At 40.9% G+C, this 27,718-nt stretch overlaps 1 protein-coding gene across 4 annotated transcripts; it reads right to left on the bottom strand.

The window, feature by feature from the left end:
* Positions 1-27,639, bottom strand: MAP3K7CL (MAP3K7 C-terminal like). 4 transcript variants are annotated; one of them, XM_082220822.1, is made up of 5 exons: positions 27,194-27,627; positions 23,166-23,274; positions 14,218-14,279; positions 3,328-3,443; positions 1-2,292 (listed from the first exon to the last, which is right to left on the bottom strand). In XM_082220822.1, the coding sequence occupies exons 2-5, from the start codon at positions 23,233-23,235 to the stop codon at positions 2,112-2,114; spliced, it is 429 nt and encodes a 142-aa protein (XP_082076948.1). In that variant the 5' UTR covers positions 23,236-23,274; positions 27,194-27,627; the 3' UTR covers positions 1-2,111. The 4 variants fall into 4 exon arrangements, with proteins under 4 accessions (XP_082076948.1, XP_082076947.1, XP_082076949.1 ...); XM_082220821.1 differs by lacking the exon at positions 27,194-27,627 and adding an exon at positions 24,858-24,882; XM_082220823.1 differs by lacking the exon at positions 27,194-27,627 and adding an exon at positions 23,412-23,563.
* Between the last annotated feature and the right edge of the window lie 79 nt (positions 27,640-27,718).

Here is a 27,718-nt window from a genome sequence, read left to right as displayed (position 1 = left end):
TAACTTTTAAAATTGTATTTTAATGAAAAAAATACTGTATGAATAGAAATGGAAGTATAACAAAGAATTTTTAGCTGATTCATGAAAACAGAGTTACCAATAGAGGAAGGAAATACTTGATATTAATCTTTTATGCTTAGCTATTTCTCCTAGAAAATTGATAGGGATACTACACTACTTTTACACCACAAACCTAAACACATTACCCAAAAGGAAATCCCATTACTGAACTTACTTCCAAGGGATGCTTTTTGGATTGGGGCTCCAACTGACAACTATATAATCTTAACCATTCACCACTCTAATATCTTCATGTTCTTTTATATTTCTTGTATGCCAAAAAGATGACAAATAATTTTAATATCCTGATCCTAACCGCATATACTTAGAACTAAGGCTCACCAATATTAATGGATCTGATTTAAAAGTATGCTCAGAATTGCCTGGAATTCAGTAATATTTTTGTCTGACAGTGCATAGGGCTGTCATTTACATAGGCAATGCAAAAGTCTCTTTCTCTCTCTCATACACACAGACACACATTTTAGATTGTACTTTTCTCAAGAGCCCCTTTATCTCCAGTTATGAGATCTGGTTACGCTTTTGCCTCCCTCTGCACCGTGATCCAGATTGAAATGGTGGGATGGGCAGGCGTAGGAGTGTTTTTAAGATGAAAAAAATGAGAAGGAAAGTCAGGACATCCAATCACAGATCTCATCTGAAGTCATGTACTTTGGCTTGAAGATGTATCTATGTGGCAATATAGGCTGATTCCCACAAGGCTTCCTGCCCCAGTTCTTAGTCAGACTTTGCGATGCACTAAATCAGCTTCGAAATGTCACCCAAACTGGTTTCTCACACTGTTATCACTCAGACTCAGACTTGGCAGGCAGCCAAGAAGATGGTGTGTGAAAACTGACCTATGCTGATCTGTATGTGCGCATGGCACCAACATCCAAACAGCTGGCTCACTGCATGGAACCACACCTGGAAAGTCTACATAGACAAATCCAAGGTGTCATGCAGAGAAAAAGTTATTATTTCCCTGGGGAACGCCCTTCCTTCAGATGTCAAGGAGATAAAGAACCACACAACTTTTAGAAGACATCTGAAGGCAGCCCTAATTGGGAAGTTTTTAATGTTTGATGTTTTACTATGTTTTTATATATGCTGTAAGCCACGCAGAGTGGCTGGGGAAACCCAGCCAGATGGGCAGGGTATAAATAATAAAATTATTATTATTGATTTGGATTACATAAACATTCTGATTCTGAGCACACTTATATTGAGAAGCAAGTCCTGTCACTGAAATATCTATAGGACCTCCTCTTGGGAGGACTACAAGCTCATTAAGGTAAGATTAAGATCAATGGGGCTCACTTTCAAGGAAAACGTTAAGATTGGTACAGTACTGTACAAGGAAATGTGCACTTTTCCATTTCCTTGCCACATCAAAGTTGTACAAATCACTGTTTCCAAATTGCAGTGCGTTCCTATGCAAGTCTACTCAGAAGAAAGTCCCAATGAGCATAATAGGACTTAGTCCCAGGTAACTTTGTATAGGATTACAGCAACAGTTATTTAAAGAAAGTGATTGAGGTGCCAGGTTACTAGTTTTTAAAAGTTATTCAGTGTATGATTGCCCTTTGGCACATATTGTCAGATAAACGAACTAGTTTTTCTCCCATAAGCTGTTTAGGTTCATGAAAGAACAGGCGTGTGCTCCCGTGTTCCCCATATTTAACAGTGTTCCTACTAATATGCCTTAGTATGGTCCACTTTCCAACACAGAGACTATTCAAATCAGTTTCTAGTGTGCTTGTATCTTCCTAAAATTGGAAGAAATATATTCAGACTGATCCATTTGAACATAGGATGGGGATAGATAAGCATTCAATTATGTTCCTTGAAATAAAATATCTATTATATAACAAATAAAAATATACATATTAAGCTAGAGGCTGGCAAGCATTAAATCCATTTTAGACATTTGCATATTCTGCAAGTGAAGTGTTCCAACATATCAGAGGAAACCTTGGAGGGGGAAGGAACACTTGCCTAGCACAGAACAGGAGCCCAGATTTTTTTGGCTCAGACAGGTTCATTCAAAGTTATGACGATCCTTGCCTCTTTTGATACTGTATTCTAAGCTTCTCCAGCTGTTCGACACATTGCGTCTGGGCCAGCTTCAGTGTCCGGTTCTCTTCTGTCAGGTCTGCATACTCCTTAGTCAGCTGAGCAGCATCCATGTTTTCTTTCTCAGCTTGATCTAGCCTAGAGATCAGCTCCCTTCTGGAAAAAGAGAGAGATTTTTAAATGTCCTTTGAGTCCCTTTGGCTTGGATCCTAAGAACTATGAAAAGAAGGGAAACACATTAAAATGCTGTTCTGTGAACTCTTAGCTAGCAGAAGACTTCTGTATCAGGGTGAATTACAGAATAAGAAACAGGAAGAGGAAAAATACTGGCTGTGACATATGAACCCTAAAAAGTGGTCAAATCTAAAATGTAAATATTATATAACTCACATTGAAAGCTTAATCCTCCATGAATAAACTGAATACATGTATATGGGTAATGTCTAGACAAACCTTTGGTTTTGATTTTCCAATTAATCATATCTTCTCCTCCCAAACAGGAACATAGGAAGCTGATTTAGATGGAGCCAAACTATTGACCCATCTAGTTTAATATTGTCTATGCAGATTGACAACAACTCTCCAAGATTTCAGACAAAATATCAAAAGAAGAGTGGGAACCATAGTGGGAAGTGATATGACAAGATAGCCTGATACCCAAGGCCATCAGATACATGGACCAAAACCACCCACAGAACATTACATTGTCTTGAGAGTCAATGTGTTAGATGGCAATTTTTAGATCCAAATAATCTTCTGACCAGATGGTATTGGTGACATGCCAAGACTCCATACTCAAAACAGGTAAGGGCAAACTCCATGAATGATACACACCCCCAACCTCTCCAGGTCACAGGACATGAATCTATGATTGCTTTTCTCTTGCCTATGGATGCCTCTGTGAATTTAACCTTTAAGCTTGCAATGTAGACAGACAATGCAGAAAAAGAAATAACACACTTGGGAGGAACGCAAGAAATTTCTCTCTTTGTGCCCCCCCCCAATGATATCCTGTGTTAGTCATATTCAGGGAAGACCCATTTAAATTAACTAGTTTACTCTCAGCATAACTTAGTTAGATGTCACTCATTTAATTTTTACTAGTCTCTTTGATTAACGCAGAAATTCTTCATGCAGATGTTACCTTTCTGAGTATACGACAGTTATTTAGAAAAGGAAAAACACACTTACTTTCTTTCTTCAAGCAGCGCAATTTCCTTTTTGACTTCATAGTATTCTTCTGCTATTTGGCAGTGCTGTTTGAACACCTGCATAGATTCCTTTGAGTCATGGCAAGGAGGTAGAGGCTTAATAAACATAAAGGGGGAAATAGTTTAAGGTCTTTAGCATTCAGATGAATAATCAGAAATGAAATTTAAACTGAGATGTTATTTTAATATAATCATTTGTGTTCTTATAATGAGTGGAGCATTGTGTCATGAAAGTATTAGCTTAAAAAAAAGACACCCTCCACATCTGTTATAAGAATAGGAGTACTATATTAATTGGCAAATGGTATTAAGGATCTAATTGATTCTATGGAACATTCACGTTATACATATTTATGAGTAACAGCTTTGGATTTATAATAATTATTTAATTAAATAATGCAACAAAGTCACATAAGCTAAATTACGGGACACAGAAGGCAATGTAAGAATGACCAATTATTCCTAAATATATAAAATCCAAACCTGGGCTAATACCTCTCACAACTAGAGCCCTGGTGGTTTGGCTATGACCTTACATAGCCCATGACTTACAACACAGATAACATCACAATCCAATTCATGTACAGCCTTGCATTTTGTTAATCGTATCAAATGTACAGCATTTCCCACAAGGACATAGCGAGAGCCTCCTGGATCAGGCCAATGGCCCATCTAGTCCACCATCCTGTTCTCACAGTGGCCAGTCAGATGCCTGTGGGAAACCAGCAAGCAGGATCCAAGCACAATAGCACTATTGCCTTCCTGTGGTTTCCAGCAACTGGTATTCACAATTTACATTTTCATTCTACAGAGTAACCACACCTGTTTCTCCAGTGGTAACTATGTTCAAAGTATTTTTATAGAGTGACATAATGCACAAATACAGGCTGTGGACCCAAGCAGCTTACAGTCTAAATTTTTTTACAAGGGGAAACAGAGGGATCGGAAGGGTACGGGTCACAAAATGTAGAAATGAGACAGCTGAGTCACACATACAGAAAGTTTTGGTTTCAAGCTGGGGGCAGGGATAAGACGCTAATCCAAAGCCTTCACAGGGTCATATATGACATTCACAGCAATAGACATGGTTAGACTTTATCAAACCTGACCACTGAGCCTTCTGGCTAGTGCTCAGAGGAGTTGGAATCCAGCAGCATTTGAAGGGCACCAGGTTGCCTATCTCACAAAAGCTGAGAGAGGTGGGAATCACATAAAGTTGTGGGAGAAGACTCAAAGGTCTAAGGAGCAGAAGAAGCCGGTTCATTTAAGAGGAAAGGAAACTAGGGAGCAGAAGTTGGAGAGGACAAGGATATAAGGAGATGTACAGATCTAGTGCTGGATTACTAGATATGAATACCAAAAAGGAAGACAAAGATTAAGCAAAGAGATAGGATGGAGCAAGGCCATGAAGACTTTTAATGCTAGATTTAACAGTGTGGAAAAGATTCTGCCCAAGACACTACCTGAGAACACTATTACAGATGCACAATTACAGCATCTCACGGTCAAGGCAACTGAGTCTAACAGATGCAGATGATGGACAAGTGAGGAAAGACTGAAATTCTGATGTAGTACTCCAGGCAACAATAACTGGGATGGGGAGTGGGAAAGATGAGAACTTCCTACCACTTGGGTTGGGCATTGCACTCATAACTAATGATGCAACAAATGGTTTAATATTCATGCTCTTCAATACTACAGAACCCCAGTGATGGCTCAGGAAGAGGGCAGAAGAGATGTTTTCCTGGTGGCACAGAACTTGTCAGGACAGGAGTGAATATGGTGGCTGAGGTAAGGTCAAGCAAGCTCTGGGTTGCTGGGAGGGCTCTCCAGGTTGCCAGAACTGCCCTGATTTTGCTGCAGCCTTGCCCCACCCAATCTCTGTCCCTATGAGGACAGCAAGACACCTACAGCTGCTGAGGAACTGTTTATGTATCACAATTCATGGTTCAGGGAGCACATCCTCTAGCTCAGGGGTCAGCAACCTTTTTCAGCTGTGGGCCGGTTCATCGTCCCTCAGACCATGTGGTGGGCCGGACCATTTTTTTGGGGGGGGGAATGAATGAATTCCTATGCCCCACAAATAACCCAGAGATGCATTTTAAATAAAAGGACACATTCTACTCATGTAAAAACACGCTGATTCCTGAGAAGGCAACGAGCCTTGGGTTTCCTACCCCTGCTCTAGCTTCTGATGAGGTATGCTTTTATGTTCCCATTATTTTTCATTTTCACTGCATCAATGTAGGCTGAGGCACAATGGAAAATGAACTACGTGATGCACCCGCCACTTCCTCAGTTCACTTCATACGTCTCTCAGTTATTGCCCGTTGAAATTCAGGCCACAAGAAGTGGGTTAAGCTAGAAGGTAGCATACTTACTGCTAATCTTCTGGAAATTTCCAGACAGGAATTCCACACATTCTTCTCTTAAGGAGACATCACCCCTCTTCCCCTAAATATGTCCTATGCATGTCAACACTGTCTAAGGAGGGTTCATTGATTTATTTATAAAATACTTTGCAGTGATTCCGCGGGCGGGGGCAGGGGCTTTGTAGGTTTGGCAACAGTTACTTTTTTATATATAAGATATTTATTAAGATTTTTAAGATATTACAAAATGATAAAAGAAAAAAAAAAGAAAAACACAAAATGAAAAACAGTTAAAAAAACCTCAATCTTTCCATTACTTATTTCTCATTAGCTTGTTTCCCGGACCGCCTCACGCCTCCCTTTTTTGTATTCCAATTCAATTTGTTAGTTCAGCAAATCCTTCCCCTCTTTATTTATCCTAGTCTTTAATCTTAAAATATTGTAACATTAAATTTTTACCTATTAGTAATCCATTTTTCATATTCCCTTATAAAATTACAGCTAAAAACCACTTAATTTCTATCCAACATCGTTCTAACATTCATTAATTTTACAATATTTCTGTAAATAGTCTTTAAACTTTTTCCAATCTTCTTCCACCGACTCTTCTCCCTGGTCTCGGATTCTGCCAGTCATTTCCGCCAATTCCATGGTGGGTAAATCTTGTGTCTTCCAGTACTTTGCAATAAGTATTCTTGCTGCTGTTGTAGCGTACATAAAGTAAGTTCTATCCTTCTTTAACACCAATTGGCTGACTATGCCCAGGAGAAAGGCCTCTGGTTTCTTCAGGAAGGTATATTTAAATACCTTTTTCATTTCATTATATATCATCTCCCAGAAAGCCTTAATCCTTGGGCACGTCCACCAAAGGTGAAAGAATGTACCTTCAGTTTCTTTATATTTCCAACATTTATTGTCAGGCAAGTGATAGATTTTTGCAAGCTTGACTGGTGTCATGTACCACCTGTATATCATTTTCATAATATTCTCTCTTAAGGCATTACATGCCGTAAATTCCATACCTGTGGTCCATAACTGTTCCCAGTCAGCCATCATAACGTTATGTCCAACATCTTGTGCCCATTTAATCGTAGCAGATTTCACCGTTTCATCCTGAGTATTCCATTTCAACAGCAAGTTATACATCTTTGACAAAATCTTAGTTTTGGGTTCTAACAGTTCTGTTTCTAATTTTGATTTTTCCACCTGGAAGCCAATTTTCTTGTCCAAATTATATGCCTCCATTATCTGATAATAATGAAGCCAATCTCGCACTTTGTTTTTTAATTTCTCAAAACTCTGCAGTTTCAGTCTATCTCCATCTTGTTCCAAAATTTCCCAATATTTCGGCCATTTGACCTCCATATTGAGCTTTTTCTGAGCTTTCGCTTGCATCGGTGACAACCACCTTGGGGTTTTATTTTCCAGTAGGTCCTTATATCTTATCCAAACATTAAACAATGCTTTCCTGACAATATGGTTTTTAAATGCTTTGTGTGCTTTGACCCTATCCTACCACAAGTATGCATGCCATCGAAATACATTATTAAAACCTTCTAAATCCAAAATGTCTGCGTTTTCCAGAAGTAGCCATTCTTTCAACCAGCAAAAAGCTGCTGATTCATAGTAAAATTTAAGGTCTGGCAGGGCAAATCCGCCTCTTTCCTTTGCATCCGTTAATATTTTAAATTTTATTCTAGGCTTCTTGCCCTGGGTTTGGCAACAGTTCCTAAAGATCAGCATTGGTGGACAATCTGGCCAAAGGAGAGCTTTTATTCTACTACTGATCTTCTCTTGCAATGTAAAGATGCAGGGAAGAGTTTGCAGTGTTGTGTTCTTTCCATCACAAAAAGGCGATTATATACCCCTGAAACTAATCTTAGTTTTTATATGGGGGGGTAGGGGAAAACCTGTGGCCTTCAGGTACTGTTGGACTACAACTCCCATTGGTCATGCTGGTTGAGGTTGATGGAAGTTAGAAGCCCAACTAAATTTGGAGGACCACAAGTACCTCAGATCATCCTTTTTGGAGGTTAAGACCTTCAATAATATGTTATTGTCCTGCACATGGCTAGACCTACAGCAAGTTCCACTGTCTAGAGTGGGATTTATTCCCAAGTATACATACAATTGCAGCCTAAGGCTGGAACCCTATCCTCCCTTATCTGAGAGTAACCGCCCACTGAACTCCATGAGACATTCTAAGTCTAGTAAATAAAAGTATTCTGATATGATCTAGATCATCATTCAGTAGTTATTCTGGAGACATCTTTCTGTGCCTTTGAATGAGCAGCACCTTAATTCAGACAAAAATCAGTGGCCACAATTTGTCTGTTACCATGGGCTGTGTGTAACACACTTTGAAAAGGGTAAGTAAACTTCTCACTATACAGCAACAAGCTGCTTAAGTAGAAAAAGAAAATACTTTTTTCATTCATCTTGACTCAGTTTGTTGCCCAGTTGAGAAGCACACAGCATTCCTCTGATCTAAAAGAGAATCTATTTCTAACCCTGCTCCCTCTTTTTAGGCTCCTCTATTTGTGGCGAAAAATACTTGGAGTCACTTTGTTGGGAGTGGCACAGCACATTCATACTTGCATTCAGCCTTTTAAAATGGCATAGTATTTTCGCTAACCTTCAATATGTCACTTCAATAAGAGTTCACTAAAAGAAGAATGGCAAATGATTTCACCTAAATAAGTGATAAAGCTACAACAAAGAAGCAGATGCCTGCTTGTAATTCTCTGAGTTTAGTGTAAATATTATTGCTATTTCCATACCCCTTGTTCAGTGTGTGCGGTAAGATCTTAAAGATCTTCTCTCCTTCAATCTGAACATGGTTTTACCTACTTCCAAACCTGACCTTCTCACCACTGTGCTTTTCTGTCACCAATATTTTCCTTCTAAAGACTGGCTACACATAAAGCCATGGGAGATACAAAAGGTTAAAGTGGACATCAAGCAGTCAGTCACTGTTCCTTCAGTAATTTTTATAGGGACTGCATGAGGGGACACAACAAAAGCTCTTAGCACATAAACATTTAGGGAAAGGCTATTGTTATGAGCAGAGATACTCTTAGGATTTGTGTATATATTATCTATGAGAATGGGAAACTATGGCAAGTCAAAATTCCTATCCTTAGGAATGAGGCCACATCTTCCAAGGTACGGGGCATAATTTGTGGGGGCTGTACCCTGTTCACCAGGGTACACAGCCCCCACATTTGTTTTCAATATCTGGAATTAACCTAGAACAGCAGTTGCCAACCTTTTGGGGGAAACTGGAAAAAGTGCCATGCCCCCACCAACCAAGCACACACTGCTGTCTCACATGAAGGATATAAAAACTTAAGAATGTAAGAAGAGCCTGCTGTATCAGGCCAAAGACCCATCTAGTCCAACATTATTTTCTCACAGGGGCCAACCAGATGCCCACAAGTAGGACCCAAGCACTCCTTCCTCCTGTGGTTTCCAGTACCTGGTATTCAGACACATCACGAGGCAAAATATAGAAGCTGATGAGAGTGGCAGTTCTGTCTTACTTCAACCCTGATGCCAGGACAGCATCTTTCACCACACCTGAGGGCAGCAGGTTAGCTTAGGGATTCAGGGCAGATTACTTGGGACACACTGATCTGTCCTACCATAGGCTGCCACTGCTCCCCACCTGCCAGGAATGACCAGCAGAGGAGGCAGTTGCACTCTGCTTAATGGTAGGGCCATTACTGCCAAGTGCCTACATAGAACACCACTAGGAAACCAGTTTTGTTACCAACACCTGTGTGGAGCTTGAATTCCACAATCCCATTCAGCCTTCGCCAGCCCAGTGCCCTTTGGATCACAACTCCCATCAGACTGATCAAGCTAGGTTGGATTGGAGCTTGCAATCAAAATCAACTGGAGGGCATCAGATGGGCAAAGGATGGTCTAGTTCAGCAAACACCAGAGACTTTCAGATCAGAACTAAATTTTGCTCAGAGTAGACCTAGTGAAGTTAATGAACATGATTAACTAAGGTCCATTAATTTCAATAGATTTACTCTGAAGTAAAATTCAATTGAATACCACCTGGGTTTTCTCCAAACATGACCCACTCCTCCAAAAGAATTATCCATTACTAGGTAAGGGCCTAAAAGAAACACTAGTACAGTTTGTTGGATGCAGGAAACCAAAGAGAAAGATGTTTGAGATTTGAAATGCTCATAAAAGCACCCACTGTTTAGTTTTTGAACAGGAAACAAGACATCTGTAAAGACCAGGACATTTGTAAAGGGTAAGGACAGGTTTTAAAAAATAGCAACAAAGGGCAGGATAAACATAACAGAGATTCTGAAAATGTGAGACTATAGTTCTACAGTGAGGGCTTAGGAGGCTAAATGTGCTTTGGCTGAGGGAGCGGGGGGAAATGACTGTGTCCCCAGATATAAAGCTAAATCTGGGGGTAAGAGAAAAGAACAAATGGAAGTGATAACAGTGGTTCTCGTGTGAAACAAAGATAGTGAAAATAAACATAGGCTTGATGTTATGCTTAATTAGTGCATGGTTTCGATTAATGGCCATCTATAGTTTTCTTGGCTATTTAAAAAGTAACCAAATGCATACTTCTGGTTTGTGCCCAGTACTCAACTTGCCTTATAATATGTTCAGGCTTTCATGAATGTTTCTATTGTTATCCTCTCAATAAATCCCCTTTCCAAAACTAGAAAACTTTTTATTCTGGATTTAGGCAGCCTGTATCTTTCTCCATCCACCCCTGGCCTCCTATAAAGAGAAAGGCAGCCCATCTGTCTAACAAATCTGTCATTTCCTTCTTTCCATGCCTCTCATTCCCCCAATGTCATTTTTAGTCAGCCACTTGCATGGATTGCTTACTGAAATTTTAATAGCTCAAGTGGCCTCCATCTTGTATCTTTAGAGATGCCCGTCCAATTTAGTCTGTCCCCTACCATAGTCAGATCTAAATGTGAGGTGGAAAGCATGTAGCTGTCCTGTTTTGATCAGGTTCATCTGTGTCAAAACCATGTTCAGAAAATCTTAAATACTTCCAAACACATATGAACTTGCATTGAACCATTCACAATATCATAAGGCAGCAAATGGCTGTTAGATTATACAGGCTGTACTGGAATAGACATGTAAGAACTGAGTTTCCCAGCACTTATAAATCAGACTTCTTTTAATTATCTAAAACCTTCTCTGTCGCTGTTTTTTATTTTCCTTTGCAGGAAAAACTATCCCATGGCACAGAAAACAAAGAAAGAGGAATACAGGAAAGAATACACATTTGCCTGATTGATGTATTCAGAACCAAATACTTGCTCTGCATTTATGGCATACATCAGGCTTCCTCAACCTCGGCCCCCCAGAGGTTTTGAGACTACAATTCCCATCTTTCCTCACCACTGGTCCTGCTAGCTAGGGATCATGCGACTTGTAGGGAGGATCATGGGACTGGAGGGCCGAGTTTGAGGAAGCCTGACACACACCCTTTCCCCCTGTATTTCTAAATGTCATATATAAAGTGGACTGAAGAAGCATGCATATCTGAAAGAGATGCATTCTTGTATATTTATTTCATTCACAAATGTGCATTTCAAGATTTTTACATCATATTTGAACACCTGTGATGGCCCCTGCATTTCAAGTGAATACTGAGAAATGCAAAGTTTCTTTGTGGCAAATACATGTTTGCTATCATACAGGCTGTTAAGTTGTGGGCGAACATGTCAGACGATACAGCGATTCTTTAAACAGCTCTTCTTTATTCAGATGCCAGAACAGAACTAGGCTGAGGAGCTCAGTCAGCCTGCTTATATAGAGCTCCAGAACAATGCAACTGTTGCCATTTTCTAAAACTATCCAATCACTGAACGTCACTTTTCGATCCTTCATTTGCATACAAAACTATCCAATCACTGAACGTCACTTTTCGATCCTTCATTTGCATACAAAACTATCCAATCACTGAACGTCACTTTTCGATCCCTTATTTGCATAACTATCTACAGTATCCCCCTGCTGGCCCAAGGTGAGAACTTCAGTACATAACACAGGCAGTGACTGCTGAAGTGTACATTGGGCAGGAAACTTGGTAACATGCGAAATGACCCATGGGGAGGTGGGAAATGTTATGTGAAAGGGGCCTAGGGACCAAAGGATTCATGTACCCACTAGAAGGTGCAAGGCAAGGGAGCCAGCAAAGAGAACATCACACTGCAAAGTCTACAGACAGCTGGTTAAAATGCCTACTGTCACTGTAACATTTTGACCAGGCAGCTTTAAGGGGAGCACGTGGGACCAAACTGATGGGAGGTGGGGTAGCAGAATTTCCACATTTTGAACTAATGTTTGCTAGAAAGCTTCTGGTCTAGATTTTATTTAAGGAAAGAGAAAAGAGCAGAGGTCCTTTGCTGCAAATAACCAAATGTGGAAAGTGCATTCTTTCTTTTTCTAGATGCATGATCTCAGTCTGGATCTGTGTTCTTATTCTAGTGACGCACTTGAACATGTACTTCAAGCCGTCTATATTCAGCAAAGTTCTTGTCCTTACTGGGACATGTTTTTTATGTAAATTTATTAGGCTGCTCCTAGTTCAACAATATTAAAAAGGTTGATGACAGGAAACTTTATTGTCTCTCCAAGCCTTCTGCAAATTTAAAAGATTATACCTGGCTGGTAAGGATAATTTTAAAACTGTTAAATCTTATTCTTGCTTGCATAGTGCAGCATACAATATACGTATACATAGCTGACTGGTATTAGCATGCATACATTGCAGATACAACCACAGGCACTGTGTTGATAACAGTGCCATTCACTTCCCCCAATAAATATTAACTAATGGACTACAGATTCAGTTCCTAAAGGGAGACCCCTTGCCTTTCCGGACCTCAGGGCTTCTCCCTTTTCCTGCTCATCATTATTAACTTTATGCAACATTTCTCCTACTGCAGAAGGGTTGGATTCAGTACTGAAATGTGGAAGGAATAAAAGACACTGTTTAACTACAGCTGCAACAGAACTTTCTTCTGTGTAAATATGCATAGGACTGCACTGTAGAATTCATGAGCTGAATTGCAGCTCCATCTACCTTTTCTTAAAAAAATAAAAAAGGCAGTTCACCCTTCTTGGACTGACATTCTGGGTGGGTGAAAGATTCTGTCCCTCGCCTTCTGCTCCTTTCACCTTTAAACTAGTGTGGAGCCAAGAATTTCTCCTGCATTTTAAAAACTATTCTCTGTTGGTCAATGATAAAAGAAACTGTGTCCAAAAATTATAAAATGGGAGAGTTGATTTCAATGAAATTCTCATAGATGATGCGAAGCACCTCACTTCTGAGGTGGGTGAAGTATCCTTTCTTTCATTCTGCACATCATCTCATCAGAGGACTGCATTTTGCAGACTTCCTGGGTGCCTGTGCTTCACTTAAGCTCCAGGAAAGCTGGCCTGAGTAACTACTCCCATGTGCCTTTTTAGATCAGGAAGTGCAGGCAGCTTGGGAGAATGCAGAGTACTAGAGAAATATTTACTGGAAAGAATAACTCACCCAGCACCCTTGGCCCCCTCACAATGAAAAGGTAAGCTAACAGACATTCTAGAGAAATTCTCAAGTGCCCTGATAGTGAGGCAGAACACTGGAAGCCTCTTTCACTGATGATTGTGTGTGTGTGTGTGTGTGTGTGTGTGTAGAAATCAGGGCACAGATTTCAGCATAGAACTACTTTACAGCTGCCATCTGCCGTCTCTTGGGGTGAAAAGATGGGGATATATGGCGGCTGGGAGAAAGATCCAGAGGGGAATGAGAAAGAAAACAAAGAGTTTGAGTCAGATGAAAGGTATCTTTTAAAGTGTCTGGAAAGGTTGCTTCAAAATTAAATCACTTCCTAATACTGCTCAAGGTGGGGTGAAATTTCTTTGTTCTTCGCTACCTGAAGGCCTCCCATTGTCTCAGAAAGAGATATTTCACTTTATCAATGTGGGATAATCAGCGTCATGTGACCAACATGCTTAAGTCTAATTAATGCATGAAGGGGTTAATACCACAGAGTAAGTTGTCCTGCCAGGCTTGGTTAGGTCACTTCTCCTCGCTTTGGGTGAAAGGTAATCAAGCCTACTGTTGTACCTCAGTCTACCAGAGAAGCTCAGAGAAGCTCAACATGGCTCTAGCATGCATCTCTTAAGTTCCTATACCAATAGTATAATTTAAGAATATTGCTGCCTGTGCAACTTTTCTAAATGCTGCATGGAAAAGCACATGAACCTGAGCTTTGGAGAGTTCGTAACATGTGGTCTTTTTCTATGTGAAGAGAAGAGGGAAGTTTTGGAACTCACAACGGCATATTTTAAAAGTCTAACAGCCTATATTTCCATGCTTTTCATTTTTATAGTTTGAGTACATACATTGACAATCACTCACTACAACAGGAGAAGTTCATTTTTGATAGTTATAAATAATCGTAGTTCACACTACGGATTTTTGTATTAAATAAAAGAGTCACCTGGAGCTGCTTTTCTAAATCTGGAAAAGCCAAAGGAAAAGCATTCTCAGGGGGTGTATCATCTGAAAAGAAAACAAATTTAATTTATTATTTTGAAATCTTAACAATTATTAAGAGGCAGACTGCATCATCAGCTGATGTAAAGCATAGAAAAAACGTGCATGCTTATATTTGTTTCCCATCTATACAAATATATATATGGTCAATTACTTAAAGAAGGGGGGGGGACCTGAATACCAAATATGGCCCCTGGGTGCCTCTATCTAGCTCTCTGTCACACCCACTCTCCTCAGGCCATAGCTCTCAGCAGCCCTACTTCACAACCCCCTTGAGTGTTTTTGTCTGGCTGGAATGTGTCTTTGAACTCTAGTTGCATGGGTGGAAGATAGAGATGGGTGTGTGGGTGTAGGTATAAACCAACCTGATGTACAAGGTGAAACTTGACATTTGCCTCTGACCTTGGTCATCACTGGCGTGTGGCCCTTGGGAAGACTGCCCAGATGGGAATGCAGTTCTTCTTTTAAAAAAAGTTCCCAACCCCTGCAGAGCATAGGCTCTACAATAGAAACAGAGAATTTGGAAGAAACGGATATGCTTTGCTTGGGGGGTGGGTGGGTGGGTCTGCGAAGGGTTGCAGCTCTTTGCAAATGATTTTACTGTACATGGAATCACCTTTAGGGCTTCATCCATCACATGACCACATATTTGACCACATCAAATATGTAACGTACAGTTGTGAAGAAGCCTGAGTCTGCCTTCTTGGGTAGTAGCCCATTGAATGACAGCACTAAATGCCACTGGACTTAGGGAATCATGAAATTCAATTTAGTGCTTTCTCACTGTTTTACAGATAATCTAAAAAAAAATAAAAAATGACACGGTGGTTCCATTAAGTCTAAGCCTAATGACTGCATCCATTTCCCCTAAAAATAAGAAACAAGACCCATAAAGGTCATAGATAAACACTAGCTATAGTCTTGGGCTGGGGTGTTTGGGTTTTTTTTGGGGGGTAGGGTTGCTGCTGCTGGTTTTTTGTATCTTTTTATAGATCTTGTTGTGATTTATGTGAAAATTGTTTGGTTTAATTGTCTATTTTTTAATGTTTATTTATTGTTTATGACTTTTGTTATGTTGCAGTTACGTATTTTTTACGTTGTAAGCCACCTTGAGCATGGTTTGAACTGTGGAAAGGCGGCATTCAAATAAAATGATGTATGTATGTATGGTCAACAGTATGCAGATAAAACCTTCCAGAACTTTATGGTTTCACATAGCACAACTCTCTGCTTCAGCTTGTTTCTTCAGTGGGCTTGAACATGGCTTGTGCTGCTGCCTGTTGAAGTCAAGTTCTTCTATGCATTTTCCCAGCTCAAGAATGGATGACCGTCCGTTCCAGTAATACAATTATATGATTCTATTATTCTTACAGTACAGTGGTACCTCGGGTTAAGTACTTAATTCGTTCCAGAGGTCCGTTCTTAACCTGAAACTGTTCTTAACCTGAAGCATCACTTTAGCTAATGAGGCCTCCTGCTGCTGCCGTGCCGCCGGAGCATGATTTCTGTTCTTATCCTGAAGCAAAGTTCTTAACCTGAAGCACTGTTTCTGGGTTAGCGGAGTCTGTAACCTGAAGCGCATGTAACCTGAAGCATATGTAACCCGAGGTACCACTGTACATGCAAACAGAGGCCTGATCTTTTCCTGACTGCCACTTGCATGTATTTTATAGGGACAGAGGGCTAAAAATGCAGCATCAATACAGTTCATACTGAGATAGTCAGAACATGTAGTTTGTATTCTGGGATCATACCAGAGGACAAAAGAGGAAGGACCATCAAATATTACTATAGCAGAATGTCAAGAGTGGACAGCTGGGTAGTGGTGACATTCTCCTTTTCTCCTGGAATGAGAATGGAATGACTAGATCCCTGGCTGGTTGCCACAAGGCAGCATAAGACTGCTTGGGCTAAGGAGAAAGCTTTGGTGGGTTTGGTGTGGGCTCAAGGCTTTATTCTTCCTGCATCTGGTTTAATCTAAATATCTCTGGCTTATTTATATGCATGTTATGTGATATGATATCAAATGGCTCACTAATATCACACTGTAATACGTCTATTGTTTCTTTGGCCAACTAAGTTCTTTCAAGAAATAAAGGCAAGTATTGCTGGAAATAATCTTTCCTATGTTAAAGGTATTATTATTATTGTTAATTCAGAAATCCAGGATTTTAATGTAGCTGTAATTGGGCAATAGTGAATCTACCCAGTGCAATTAATAGCTGGAGAGGTAAAATTAACAGCTTTCACCATAGATTGTAGGATGTCATCTGGACACCAGGTCTACCTGTTGATGAACAGTAGATTCCTACTGGAAAGCACTGAAGGATTAGATTTGATGTTGTTTTTCAGAGGCCAGGTCTACCCAGCTTAGTGGACCTGGTGTCTAAGCCTTGTTGCCACTTAGTCACCAGGTCTACCAGAAACAGTGCTAGTTATGTATATATATGCTTTGCCTGGTCCTGGAAAGATTCCCACAGATGTCCATGAAGAGTCTGGAAAAGTCCTAAACCTGCAATTCTAAGCATGCTTGGCAAGAAGTGTCCGTGAAGTCAGACCTAATATTTTAAAAGTAGAATTGCAGCTGGTTTTTCAGCTACAGTGGCCAATCCAGCTTCCTCTTGGTATTGGAATTGGGATGCCAATACTCATTCTATCAAGTCAGCTGCTGAGTCAGACAGCAGACTTGCTTTTCCAGCCAGTGTTCCAGGTGGACTGCAAGTAGGTATGGGGGAATAAATGCAGTTGGGTTGACATTTTAACACAGAACTCCCAAAGGGCTTATCCAAACTTACCTTTCCTCTGCTCCTTCCAGGCATAGCCTGCAATTTAAAGCTCCATATCCAAGCACACCCCTTTTTTCTCCAGAGTTTCCCTGTGAAAATGCACTCTTTAAAGCTCAGTTGGAGCAAATGTCAAGCCACAGAAATCCCGAACTGGCATTTGCTCCAATTCAACTTTAAAGAGTGGGTTTTCATGGGGAAAGCTCAGGACAAAAGAAAAAATACTGAGACGTGGAGAGTTAAGGCGTGGACCTCTGGCTGGAAAGAGTGGGGCCAAAGGTAAGTGTGGATAAGCCCTAAATCACAGTATGCAAACTGAAACACAGCTTTCACTCGCAATTCTCACTTTTCCAAATTTTGCAGTGCTGTTCTATAACCAAATAATGTGTAAAAATGTGTATATTAAGGGGCTGTAGGTATAAATATGAATATATTAGTTAAAATAACATTCAAAAATGCATGGCATTAGGTAAATTTGCTTGCAAAAATGTGCATATCTGGAGAAATTCACACTAAAATGTTGATGAATTTTCATGAGAACTTTAAAAAATAAATAAATCACAAGCTGATGCGGAACAGCAGAGAAACTGACTCAAGACTGGAAAAATGGGAAACTGAGAGAATCCAAAATTTACAAATTTATCCATCCCTAGGTGCAAGCTTTCTTCGCTTTTTTAAAAGTACTACATATGTGTTTTAATCCTTTGCACTATTGTTTTAAAGAAAACATTTTCAAAACAGTTCTTTTCACACAAGCTGCTCAGAGGATTCCCAAGGGGCTGGGGAGGAGTGCTCCCTGTGATGTAATGACCAATAGCCAATCAGCACTACCCACAAGTAGCTTTTGCTGCAGACCAGAACTATTTCCCCCCACAAAGAAAAGGTTTGATTCCAAAGAGATGAAAGTACCGGTACGTCTGCTCTACTTCTCTACAGCTGTTAGGTCTATTTTCAGAAGCCTCAACTAGTTGTGGTGATGCTACTTGTGCCTAAACAATTAATATTGACAGTTTTAAAAAATAAAATATCACATGGAGGGGAGGTTATCTCATGGTCCCAATCAAAATCCCCTCCAGCCCTAATACTCATTGGTGCTGATGGGATTTTCATCAGGACCGTAATGAGGAGAAAGGGTTAAATCCCTTACATGTTGTGCATTGTGGTCCTAATCCTTCTGTCTCCCCTAGGGTGGCTATTTAAATATTGGGCATGTTAATTACCTTCTCATAATTAACACTGGAGTCCTCAATAAGCAAGCTTATGATAAGGGCTGTTACTTTCTGAATTTTATGCAACATCTTTATTGTCAGTTGCAAGTGTTTCACTTTTCGCAACAGAACCCTTTGTGCATTTTTAAAAAATCAAACCAAATATTCTAAAAGAAGAAAGTTGCATCACAATGAAAGGCCAAAAGGAAAGGCAACACATGACTCCAGTCACATTGGTAGAACAACTGGGTAGTTATAAAGCATTTTGACAAGGATACTGGATACTGATACTTCTTTTGGCAACTCAAGAAGCCCATACAACTATTTTCATTTCTAACTTGAGTATTTCTTTACACAATATTTTAAACAATTTAATAGTGGTAAAAAAGGTAAAGGTAAATGACCTCTAGATAGTTAAGTCCAGTCAAAGGCGACTATGCGGTGCGGCGCTCATCTCGCTTCAGGCCGATGGGAGCCAGTGTTTGTTCACAGACAGCTTTCTGGGTCATTTGGCCAGCATGACTTAACAATTTCTGGCACAACAGGACACCGTGAAGGAAACCAGAGTGGAAGGAAGCACTATTTACCTTCCTGCCACAGCAGTACCTATTTATCTACTTGCACTGGCGTGCTTTCGAACTGCTAGGTTGGCAGGAGCTGCGACAGAGCAACGGGAGCTCACTCAGTCATGGGGATTCGAACTGTCGACCTTCCGATCAGCAAGCCGAAGAGGCTCAGTGGTTTAGACCATAGCACCACCCACTCCCTGCTTTACCTTTACCTTAATTTAATTGTATATGAATTGGAAATGCCATGGATTGAACCTGGGATCGCCATCAGTGGTATATATCCAATTCCATACAATTTATGAAGAACATTTTAATCATCGAAAGCTGCATTATATTGGACAGGTCAGACTTTACCCAATTCTTTAAATTTAAATTATTTATATGATTTTTAGACCGCTTTTCATCCAAAGTCTCAAAGTGGTTTTTGACAATAAAAAGAAATATGAAAACCAGATACCGGTACATTTTAAAATAAAAGCAACCAGTATAAACAATGAAGAAAAGGGTAGCTGGGATTCGGTCCAGAAACAGTGCCCAACAGTGCCCAGCTCAACAACCTTGGCAAAAAAACCCTTAATTTTGTTTTGACAACTTTTGCGTCCAGATTTTCACTTTTTGAAATATGGCAACCTTAGCTACACAACTCGTCTAAAAGCCTCAGAGAACAGAAAGGACTTGACTAGATGACAGAGGGTCAGCAATGATGGTGCCATCCATGCCTCTAAAGGGAGAGAGTTCCAAAATCAGGGTGCAATTACTGAGAATACCATTCAAATACCAAGAGCAATACTCACTGGCAGGACTACAAGGAAAGCTCTCCTGATTGATCTCATGGTCTGAGCTGGCTGATATAGCCTAGAGTTACATACTCTGACTGCAGTTCTCTCAGGTCTTAAGCACAAGGTATTTCACGTTACTTGTCACCCAATATTTCTTTCATTCAAGATGCCAGGAATCGAACTTGGTACCTTCTGAATTCAAAGATGTGCTCCATCACCAATGAGCTATAGTCTACAGAGGTGGGGAACCACTGGTTGGGTTCTAACTCTCATCAGCCCCAGCCAGCATGGCCAATGGTCAAGGACATGAGAAGTGTAATTCAACAAGCTCAGGACCACCACTGGTTCCCACCTTTGCTGTAGAGTTTAGTCAAGTTGTCAACTCTGTTGTTGTAATAATGGTTTGGAGTAGAACAAAATAAATTTTTAAACAGATTTAGCCGTTAACCATAAGAACAACTGGGGGGGGGGGAGCCACCTAAACTTGTTTAGCCTATTTCCCTGCTTTACCCATGACCAAAAAGCCATTTCTTCTGCTCATTCTAGTCCACTGCAGTGCATCACCCAGCCTCCTCACTTTCAGCTAAGCTTCTTAATCCTTGCATGGTGGATCCTTTGCATCACTCTCCATCCTAGCTTCTCTTGATTTCTGGCTCTCTCCTCTAATAATAAATAATATAATAATAATAATAATAGTTGTACCCTGCCATCGGACTGGGTTCCCCAGCCACTCTGGACGGCTTCCAGCATACATATAATTATGATAAAACATTAAACATTGTTTGCCAGCCTCACATATATATATTCCAACACCTCCACTCAGCATCTTTGCTTCACAAAAGTTTTAAAGATTCTTGTTCTCTAACCGAGTTGCTTCTCCCTCCTCATAAATTCCTGTTTCCTGGTCTGACCTTTTCAACTCCCCTGCAAGTAGGGCGGGCCCAATAAAATTTTGCTGCCTGAGTCAAAGGAAAAGTGACCGGTCCACCCCTCCAGCAGGGGTGGGGGCTGAGCCAGCAGGCAGTTGAATCATGCTTCAACACTGGTGATGGCACAACACCCAAAGGCTGGGTTAAGGGCTGTATTGGTCAGCAGCATGCACAGCTCTTTTGTCCAACACCTTCCCACTGCTTCCCACCCAGTAGAATCTGCTGCCCGAGGCGATCGCTCTACTGAGCCTTGAAGCTTATAGTCTAAACAAAAAGCAAACGTTTTACAACTAAGAACAAAACACCAAATGGCATATCTGACTTTTAGAACAGTGTTTCCCAACCTTTTTTGGGCAAAGGCACACTTGTTTCATGAAAAAAATCTCGAGGCACACCACCATGCCAGATGGGGAAAGGTCACTTTTTACTTACGTAAAAAAAAAATAAAAAAATAGTAACTTCCAACGAATTCTGTAGGTCTTGTTTCTGAATCATTAAAGCTGCATTTGGGAAGGATTCGTAAGGGCGCACAGCAACTCAGTCCCACCAACTCCACAGCAGGGTTCTCAGGTTCAGTGAAGGGCTCCCTCAGGGGGGCACATATATACACCTGGGCTCCCGAAAAGCTACCGCAAGAGCCCTTCAGGAGTTCACATAGCGCAGGCCTGAAGGCTGCAGCTTCCCACTTAGCATCCTGCCAGAGGAGGAAACCTCAAGTGGTCGACCTGTTTTTTTCCCCTCCCGCCTCCCTTTTGGAGCGCAGAGTTTTGAAGGCCGGCATCAACTCCGTTTTCCCGGATACTTCCCGCTCGAACCGAGGGCTGGGTGAAGCAAGGGCGGTGCTGCGCGTTTTACCTCCACAGCGCAGGGGCTCTGGCTCGCCTTCAGCCACCGCACGACAGTGCTGGCTGCCACTTCGTCCTGCAGCAACAGCTCCAAAACAGCCGCCATGCCCACCTCTCTCCTCCTCTAGCACTACTGCGCGGGCGAGCCTCCGGGGCGGGCGCACAAGGAGCGTGGGCGCCACCCCTCGACGCCGTCCCAAAAGCCGCCAAAAAGCCCTAAAAAAAGAGGAGCAGCAAAAAAAACCACACCACACACGGGGGGCGTGTTCTAATTCGCTTCTAACTCCGGGTTAGAGTGCAGCACGTGGAGGCGCACTGATAGAACGCCAGGCACGGGGGCCGCCAGGGAGAGCCAGCGCACGCCCCACCCCGGACGCTCGCGGCCACCGCCGTCCCTCCCTCCCAGGGAAGGCGGGATTAGAGCAAGCGCCCGGGCAGCAAGAAGCGTGCGCGTGTGCCGGCCCTGCCCTGGATCCCTCAGAACCGCCAGTCTCTGGGAAAGTGGGCGTGGCTTCAGAACTCTCAGGCAGCAGCGCCCGCCGCCCGGCAAGGCTTCCCATTGGGAGGCGCGAATGCTTTAGTGGGCGGGGATTGGCGCAAATATAGGCAGGGCGGGCTGAGAGGAGGAGCCGCCGCCGAGGAGCAGCGGCACCAGCAGCGTTTCCTCTCCCCCCTCCCCTCCCGTGTCAACAAGCGGGGCGCCTGCGCCGGGGGTTTGCGCGTCAGGCAGGCAGCCAGGCAGGCAGACGGCGAGAGCCCCACGCTGGGCGGCCTCTCCTCACCACCGCCGCCCCGTCTCTCGCCGCCCGACTCGCCCGCCTCCCTCCCACGGCACACCAGGCAACGTCTGGCGGCACACTAGTGTGCCGCGGAACACCGGTTGGGAAACACTGTTTTAGAAGACACCTGAAGGCAGTCCTGTTTAGGGAAGTTTTTAACGTTTGATGTTTTATCCGCAGAGTCGCTGGGGAAACCCAGCCAGAGGGACGGGGTATAAATTATTTTTATTTTTATTATTATTATTAATTGTAGTTTCATTCACAGGGACTCAAAGGTACAGGAGTCCTTTCAGGACCTGAAATTAATCTTAGTCATTAAAAAAAACAACCTTTGACACCAATGGTTAATGCAGCAATTATTATAAAACCTTCAGAAAACTATGTCATACACAACTTTTCCACATAAATTATGCAGAGGGAGTATAACACGTACATGGCAGAACTCTCTCTCTCCCCACCCTGCACTTTAGGCTGCAAAACTAAACAAACAGTCAGCAGTAATATAAAGAACAATGTCAATCCAACTTTTTACTTCTTTTGTTTCTAAGGGAACATACAATCCAGACCAGCTGTTTCCTGAGAGCTTCCCTCAGTTTGGTCAGGAAGGTATTTTTTTACCCAATCTCGTTTTTTTCATACTCTCTCTCTCTCTGTTGTCCTTCTAAAGATCCACCTAAAATTCTGTAATGTTGGTCTGCTGCTGTGCTAGGCTTGTGTCTTTCTGTTGTTGTTGCAAGTAATTTCAATTTCAACGAAACAGGTTTGCTAATGAGATTATAACAACTTGATGGATGTATGAGACCTCCGGGTTTAGGGCGGTATATAATAATAATAATAATAATAATAATAATAATAATAATAATAATAATAATAACAACAACAATAATAATACCAAATCATTTCAAACACCAAAGAAAAATCAAACTGTGACACTGAAGTGCCAATTTGTGGCAATAATGGACAACCAGGACAAATAACCTTTAATAAATTTGAATTTTACCTGCGGAGTCATTTAGACTGAAGGCAATTCGTATCGGTTTATCAGCAGGTACCCTTGCGGTGGTGATCATGTGGGCACTTGAGCCTATGCGTTTACTTATGTGTTCCAGCTGCAAAATATAAATATTGCATATTTTATGGGTCTTGAGAAGCCAATGCAATGTGATTTTAATGTTCTTCAAATATCTTCATAACTTCTCTGATGTAATCCTCTCTCACGTTCAGGAATATTGCAAAGCATAATTGCCTGCAAGTAAATTCCCTGTCATGATTCTTTCACACATAAGGTCCACAATGTGCAGAGAGAGGCAGAGCACAGGCACCATATATATTTCCAGGCAAATCCAAGTCTTCCATTGAACAATTGCTAGCCAAGACAATTTTTCAGAGAAACTCACTGTATTTGCCTGCCTTTCTTGGCTTTTCCTGGGACAATGCAGGATTTAGTGCAATTATATAGGTCTACAAAATGGGTTTAGGTATGTGGAAATGCATAATTGATCTGTGGCCAGTCCTTTTTAAGCATTATCATCTGAGATATTTCTACAGGTTTTTGTGCAGTTTAAGGCATTTTAAAAACACTACCACCAACAACCAAAGATTGATCAACGAAGGTAGTGTAGAACACCCATTAAACAAAACGACAGTGAAAAAGTCAGGGAAACAATTATTTGGCACAAAACAGCCAATTGCTTTACGAATGGGTTTTGCTTACAAATTGGCAGTATTATAAAAAACACCAAAAAACCAAACTGGCAGTATTAATATACAATGCTATCTTGCAATAGGTCAGATCACTGGTATATCTAGACGAATATAAAGTGATACCTCTGGTTAAGTACTTAATTCGTTCCGGAGGTTCGTTCTTTACCTGAAACTGTTTTTAACCTGAAGCACCACTTTAGCTAATGGGGCCTCCTGCTGCTGCCGCGCCGCCAGAGCACAATTTCTGTTCTTATCCTGAAGCAAAGTTCTTAACCTAAAGCACTATTTCTGGGTTAACGGAGTCTGTAACCTGAAGCGTATGTAACCTGAAGCACCACTGTAAATGAGTTGTCCTGCATCCTCTAAAACATGGCAGGGGAACCTTTCGAGCTCCATGGGCCACATCCTTATCCAGATTGGACAGCAACCACCTGATGACACCATGATGTCAGGTTCAAGGTGCTGTTAAAACTAAGGTTTCCCACCTCCATTTTAGCAGGGCCTGTGATGCAATCCTTCCTGAATCAGGAAGAGGTTTGAATAGAAACTCCTGCTAAACATAGGGGGGACACATTTGTTTTAGCTGAGGTTTTAATCCAAACCCCTTCCTGATCAAAGGAGGCTGTCTGGAATCCTGCCAAACTGAGCACTGCTCAGTTGTGTGCTCCTGTTCCTACTGCATGCAGGATTTACCCTGCCCTTCCAACCCAAGTGACACCAGCTGGTGGATGTGGTTTCTGAAAGATGGCCTCACAGGCTAACTTATATCCCCCCACAGAGTGGCCCACAGTTCAGAGATCCTCCCCCCAACTCTAAAAAGCCAGCTAAAGTACATTTAAACCAGGTGTTCTGGTGCTTACAGTGTAAATTTTTAGACAGATATGTCTGTAACCTAACAGATTTCATGAGTGCAACTAACTTGTTTTAATTCTACATTAAATGAGCCCACGATAAAATAAGTTTACTAAGTTTGAAGCCAGCCACTTACTTGCTCATTGCAGCCGATTATCACCATTTGGAGCACCATTCCAGAAAATGTGACTACTGGGTCAGAGAGTGATCTGTTCAGAAACCCTGCAATTTGTATACAGATACCAGATTTCCCCACAAATCTATAACTACTACACTGCTGCTATAATATTAAGTGGCTAATGAAGAATTAAATCTACTGAGTCAGTTGTAAATTACATACTCAGCAATGTAAGCAAGGTGCATTTATATTCCGCCATTGGCCTGTCCTGTAGTTAGTATGGCATTTAGCTGGTGGAAAAAACAACTCATTGCTCTGCCTCCTTCTAATGCTATACTTTTAATGTAATAGCAGGGGACTGGTTTGTTCAAACATCACTGGTAGAGATGGGTGAATCTGTCAATTTTAGTTTCTCATTTTTCCAATCTTAAGTTCAGCTCCACATTTTCCTATCAATTTGTGACAAAACACCCAAATGAAAAAGTCTATTTTTCTATACAATTTCGACTAATACACATAATTCTGCAACACAATTTTCCCTGATATAATGCAATTTTGTATGTTATTTTCATTACTTTACCCTAATATATGCATTTTTGTGCACAAGCTGCAGAATTGCATTGCAAAATTTGGAGAAGAATCTCCAAATTTTGGTTCACACATTGTTTCTGAAAGTGCAGACTGGGTAGATTCACCTTTAACATTTCACCTGGAAAAATTAAATGCAGCTCTTAAAACTGCAAGAACTTTCAGAAAGTCTGGACTTTGCAGTCTTATGGCCATTGTATTTTATATTTTGAAGCACTTAAAAAAATCTTTGATAGCAAGAACTAGTTCACACAAAAAAACATCCTTAACACCATTCTCTAACAGCATAGGATGTTGTGGTAGTAGGCATAAATTTGGCCAGCCCGCATCTATTTTCCAGTGTACCTTGTTCTTTCAGCATTTATCTAGCAACTGTAACACTATCCTAGTTGTGAAAAGCATTTAAACATGTGCTTAAGCCAAGGAGTGTTGTCATTCATTTCAGGATGACACACTAATGCAATTTGCAGGCTCCGGAAGACTAACACATTGAACAAATTGTGTTCAACCTCAAAGTGACCCATTTAGACTATTAAAATGCAATACCCTAAATTACCAAAGTTAGTGTACCTGGTCTACTAAAGCACAAGCAGTAAGTACATTGTTTGTTTTGAAAGATGTTTGCTGTGAGAAGTTCTATGATATGTCCCATATCTCTCAGATGCTGTAAGATGATCACAGCAATATCTAAATCCGCTAATAGCTACACAAACACAGGTTGTAACAGTGTTAGTTCTGAAGAGAGCTTGCCAAAATCTTTAGACTTACATATAAAGGTTTGGGAACTCAAGTTATACCTTAGTCAATGCAAATAAACCAAACTTAGATCCATATTCTTTAGCTTAACTACTAGGCTATTAAAAATGCATAATAAATATTATTGATGCATCACTTAGCTTACTATCAATTATTTAAAATCATATCTATACATATATGATTAAATATTCTTATTGAGTTTAAATACAGTACTGCTTTATTTTCTCTTCTTTACAATCACAAAAGCATTTGAGATGGTATAGATACATAATTATAATTTATTGCTCACAGTATTATGGCCAAACTAACCTACTGCAAAACAGACAGGAAGCATGAATGAAAGAAAGGTTATATATTTGGAAAACCAACATCATCATCACTTTTCCCTCCACGAGTCTCCTGTGTTCATCCTTTGGAGAGCTTGGAACAATGCATGAAAGGCATGTTAAAAAGTGATCAAGCTATGAAACAATTTATATGTTAAAAAGCACAGGGATTTTGAGTACAAAGCTAAAATGTTTTTGTAGCAAAGCCATTTGTTTTAAAAAGCCATTCTCTTATCCTGGTAATGTAAGTTTCTTTTAAAACATTTGGTTTTCCACTTTTCAGAAAGGCAACCACTTTTCCTGTACACAATACATACATATAGTTTTCTCTCTACTTTACGAAAGAATCCCAAAAGGTCTTCCTCTCAGAGAATGAAACAAAATGAATCTATGCAAAGAAAGGACGGAAGGTTCATTCACAACATTCTCTGTGTGAACAGCATCAGTGAGCTAAATTAAAAAGAATTGCCTCAAATATATCCCTTTTCCCTCTCTCCTGATGAAACCTAAAAGCTTTCAATTTGGAAAAAAAAACCCCAAGGAAACAGTTCTTCAGTTCAATTGCCTGTGAAACTGAGTGATCCTTACTTATTTTTTTTTTTAAAAAAAAAACTGCAACAGAACTCAAGTTAAGTGTGGTTACAACTCAATCAGTTAGTTCAGTTTTCACACCTGTTGCCTTACCTCACTTAGTAGTGTCTGCACTTGTATAATCCAGGGCCAGCCACTGCCTTGGCTTGTCGCTGCCTTTATGGAGTAAAGATTCAATAGAAGAAAAGGCTGCACCTGCTACATAGCAGCAACTGACAAGGTCTGAGAAGTTGAAACAGCTGTCAGGGCAACATGCTGCTACCTGCACTTCCCATAGGCTTTTCAGTCCCTGAGGACCACCCTTTTCCGTTTCCCTTCACAATTTCACCGTTTCTTCCCTTCCCTTCCTTTCCAACAACGAAGGATTACGGTGTTGTCATGCTTCATGGGGCAAAAAATCCTTCCATCAGAGGCATTATTAAAGCGGTGAACTGTCAAGAGTCCAAGATTTTTAATTCATTAGTCCTGCCAAACCTAAAATATACAAACAGACTTGCTTCATAGGACTGGAATGTTTTCAGCATGACCCAATCAGTGTCTGTGTCTATTCCAGCAAACTGGAAAAGATAGCCTGACTCCAGTCAGCAAAAATGTCTGCGTCTCAAATCAGCTTGGGTG

The sequence above is a fragment of the Podarcis vaucheri genome, assembly GCF_965113315.1.
Source record: "Podarcis vaucheri genome assembly, chromosome: 4".
In the NCBI taxonomy this organism is placed as follows: Eukaryota; Metazoa; Chordata; class Lepidosauria; order Squamata; family Lacertidae; genus Podarcis; species Podarcis vaucheri.
This window is presented reverse-complemented; position numbering and strand designations above follow the sequence as displayed.

What these genes read in the sequence shown, in the direction of transcription:
- MAP3K7CL (XM_082220822.1), bottom strand. Translation starts at nt 23,235, where the DNA reads ATGATCACCACCGCAAGGGTACCTGCTGATAAACCGATACGAATTGCC. An exon ending in CAGTCTAAATGACTCCGCAG is followed by an intron (nt 14,280 to 23,165) that starts GTAAAATTCAAA and finishes TTTTCTTTTCAG; the next exon opens with ATGATACACCCCCTGAGAAT. An exon ending in GCGCTGCTTGAAGAAAGAAA is followed by an intron (nt 2,293 to 3,327) that starts GTAAGTGTGTTT and finishes CTCTTTTTCCAG; the next exon opens with AAGGGAGCTGATCTCTAGGC.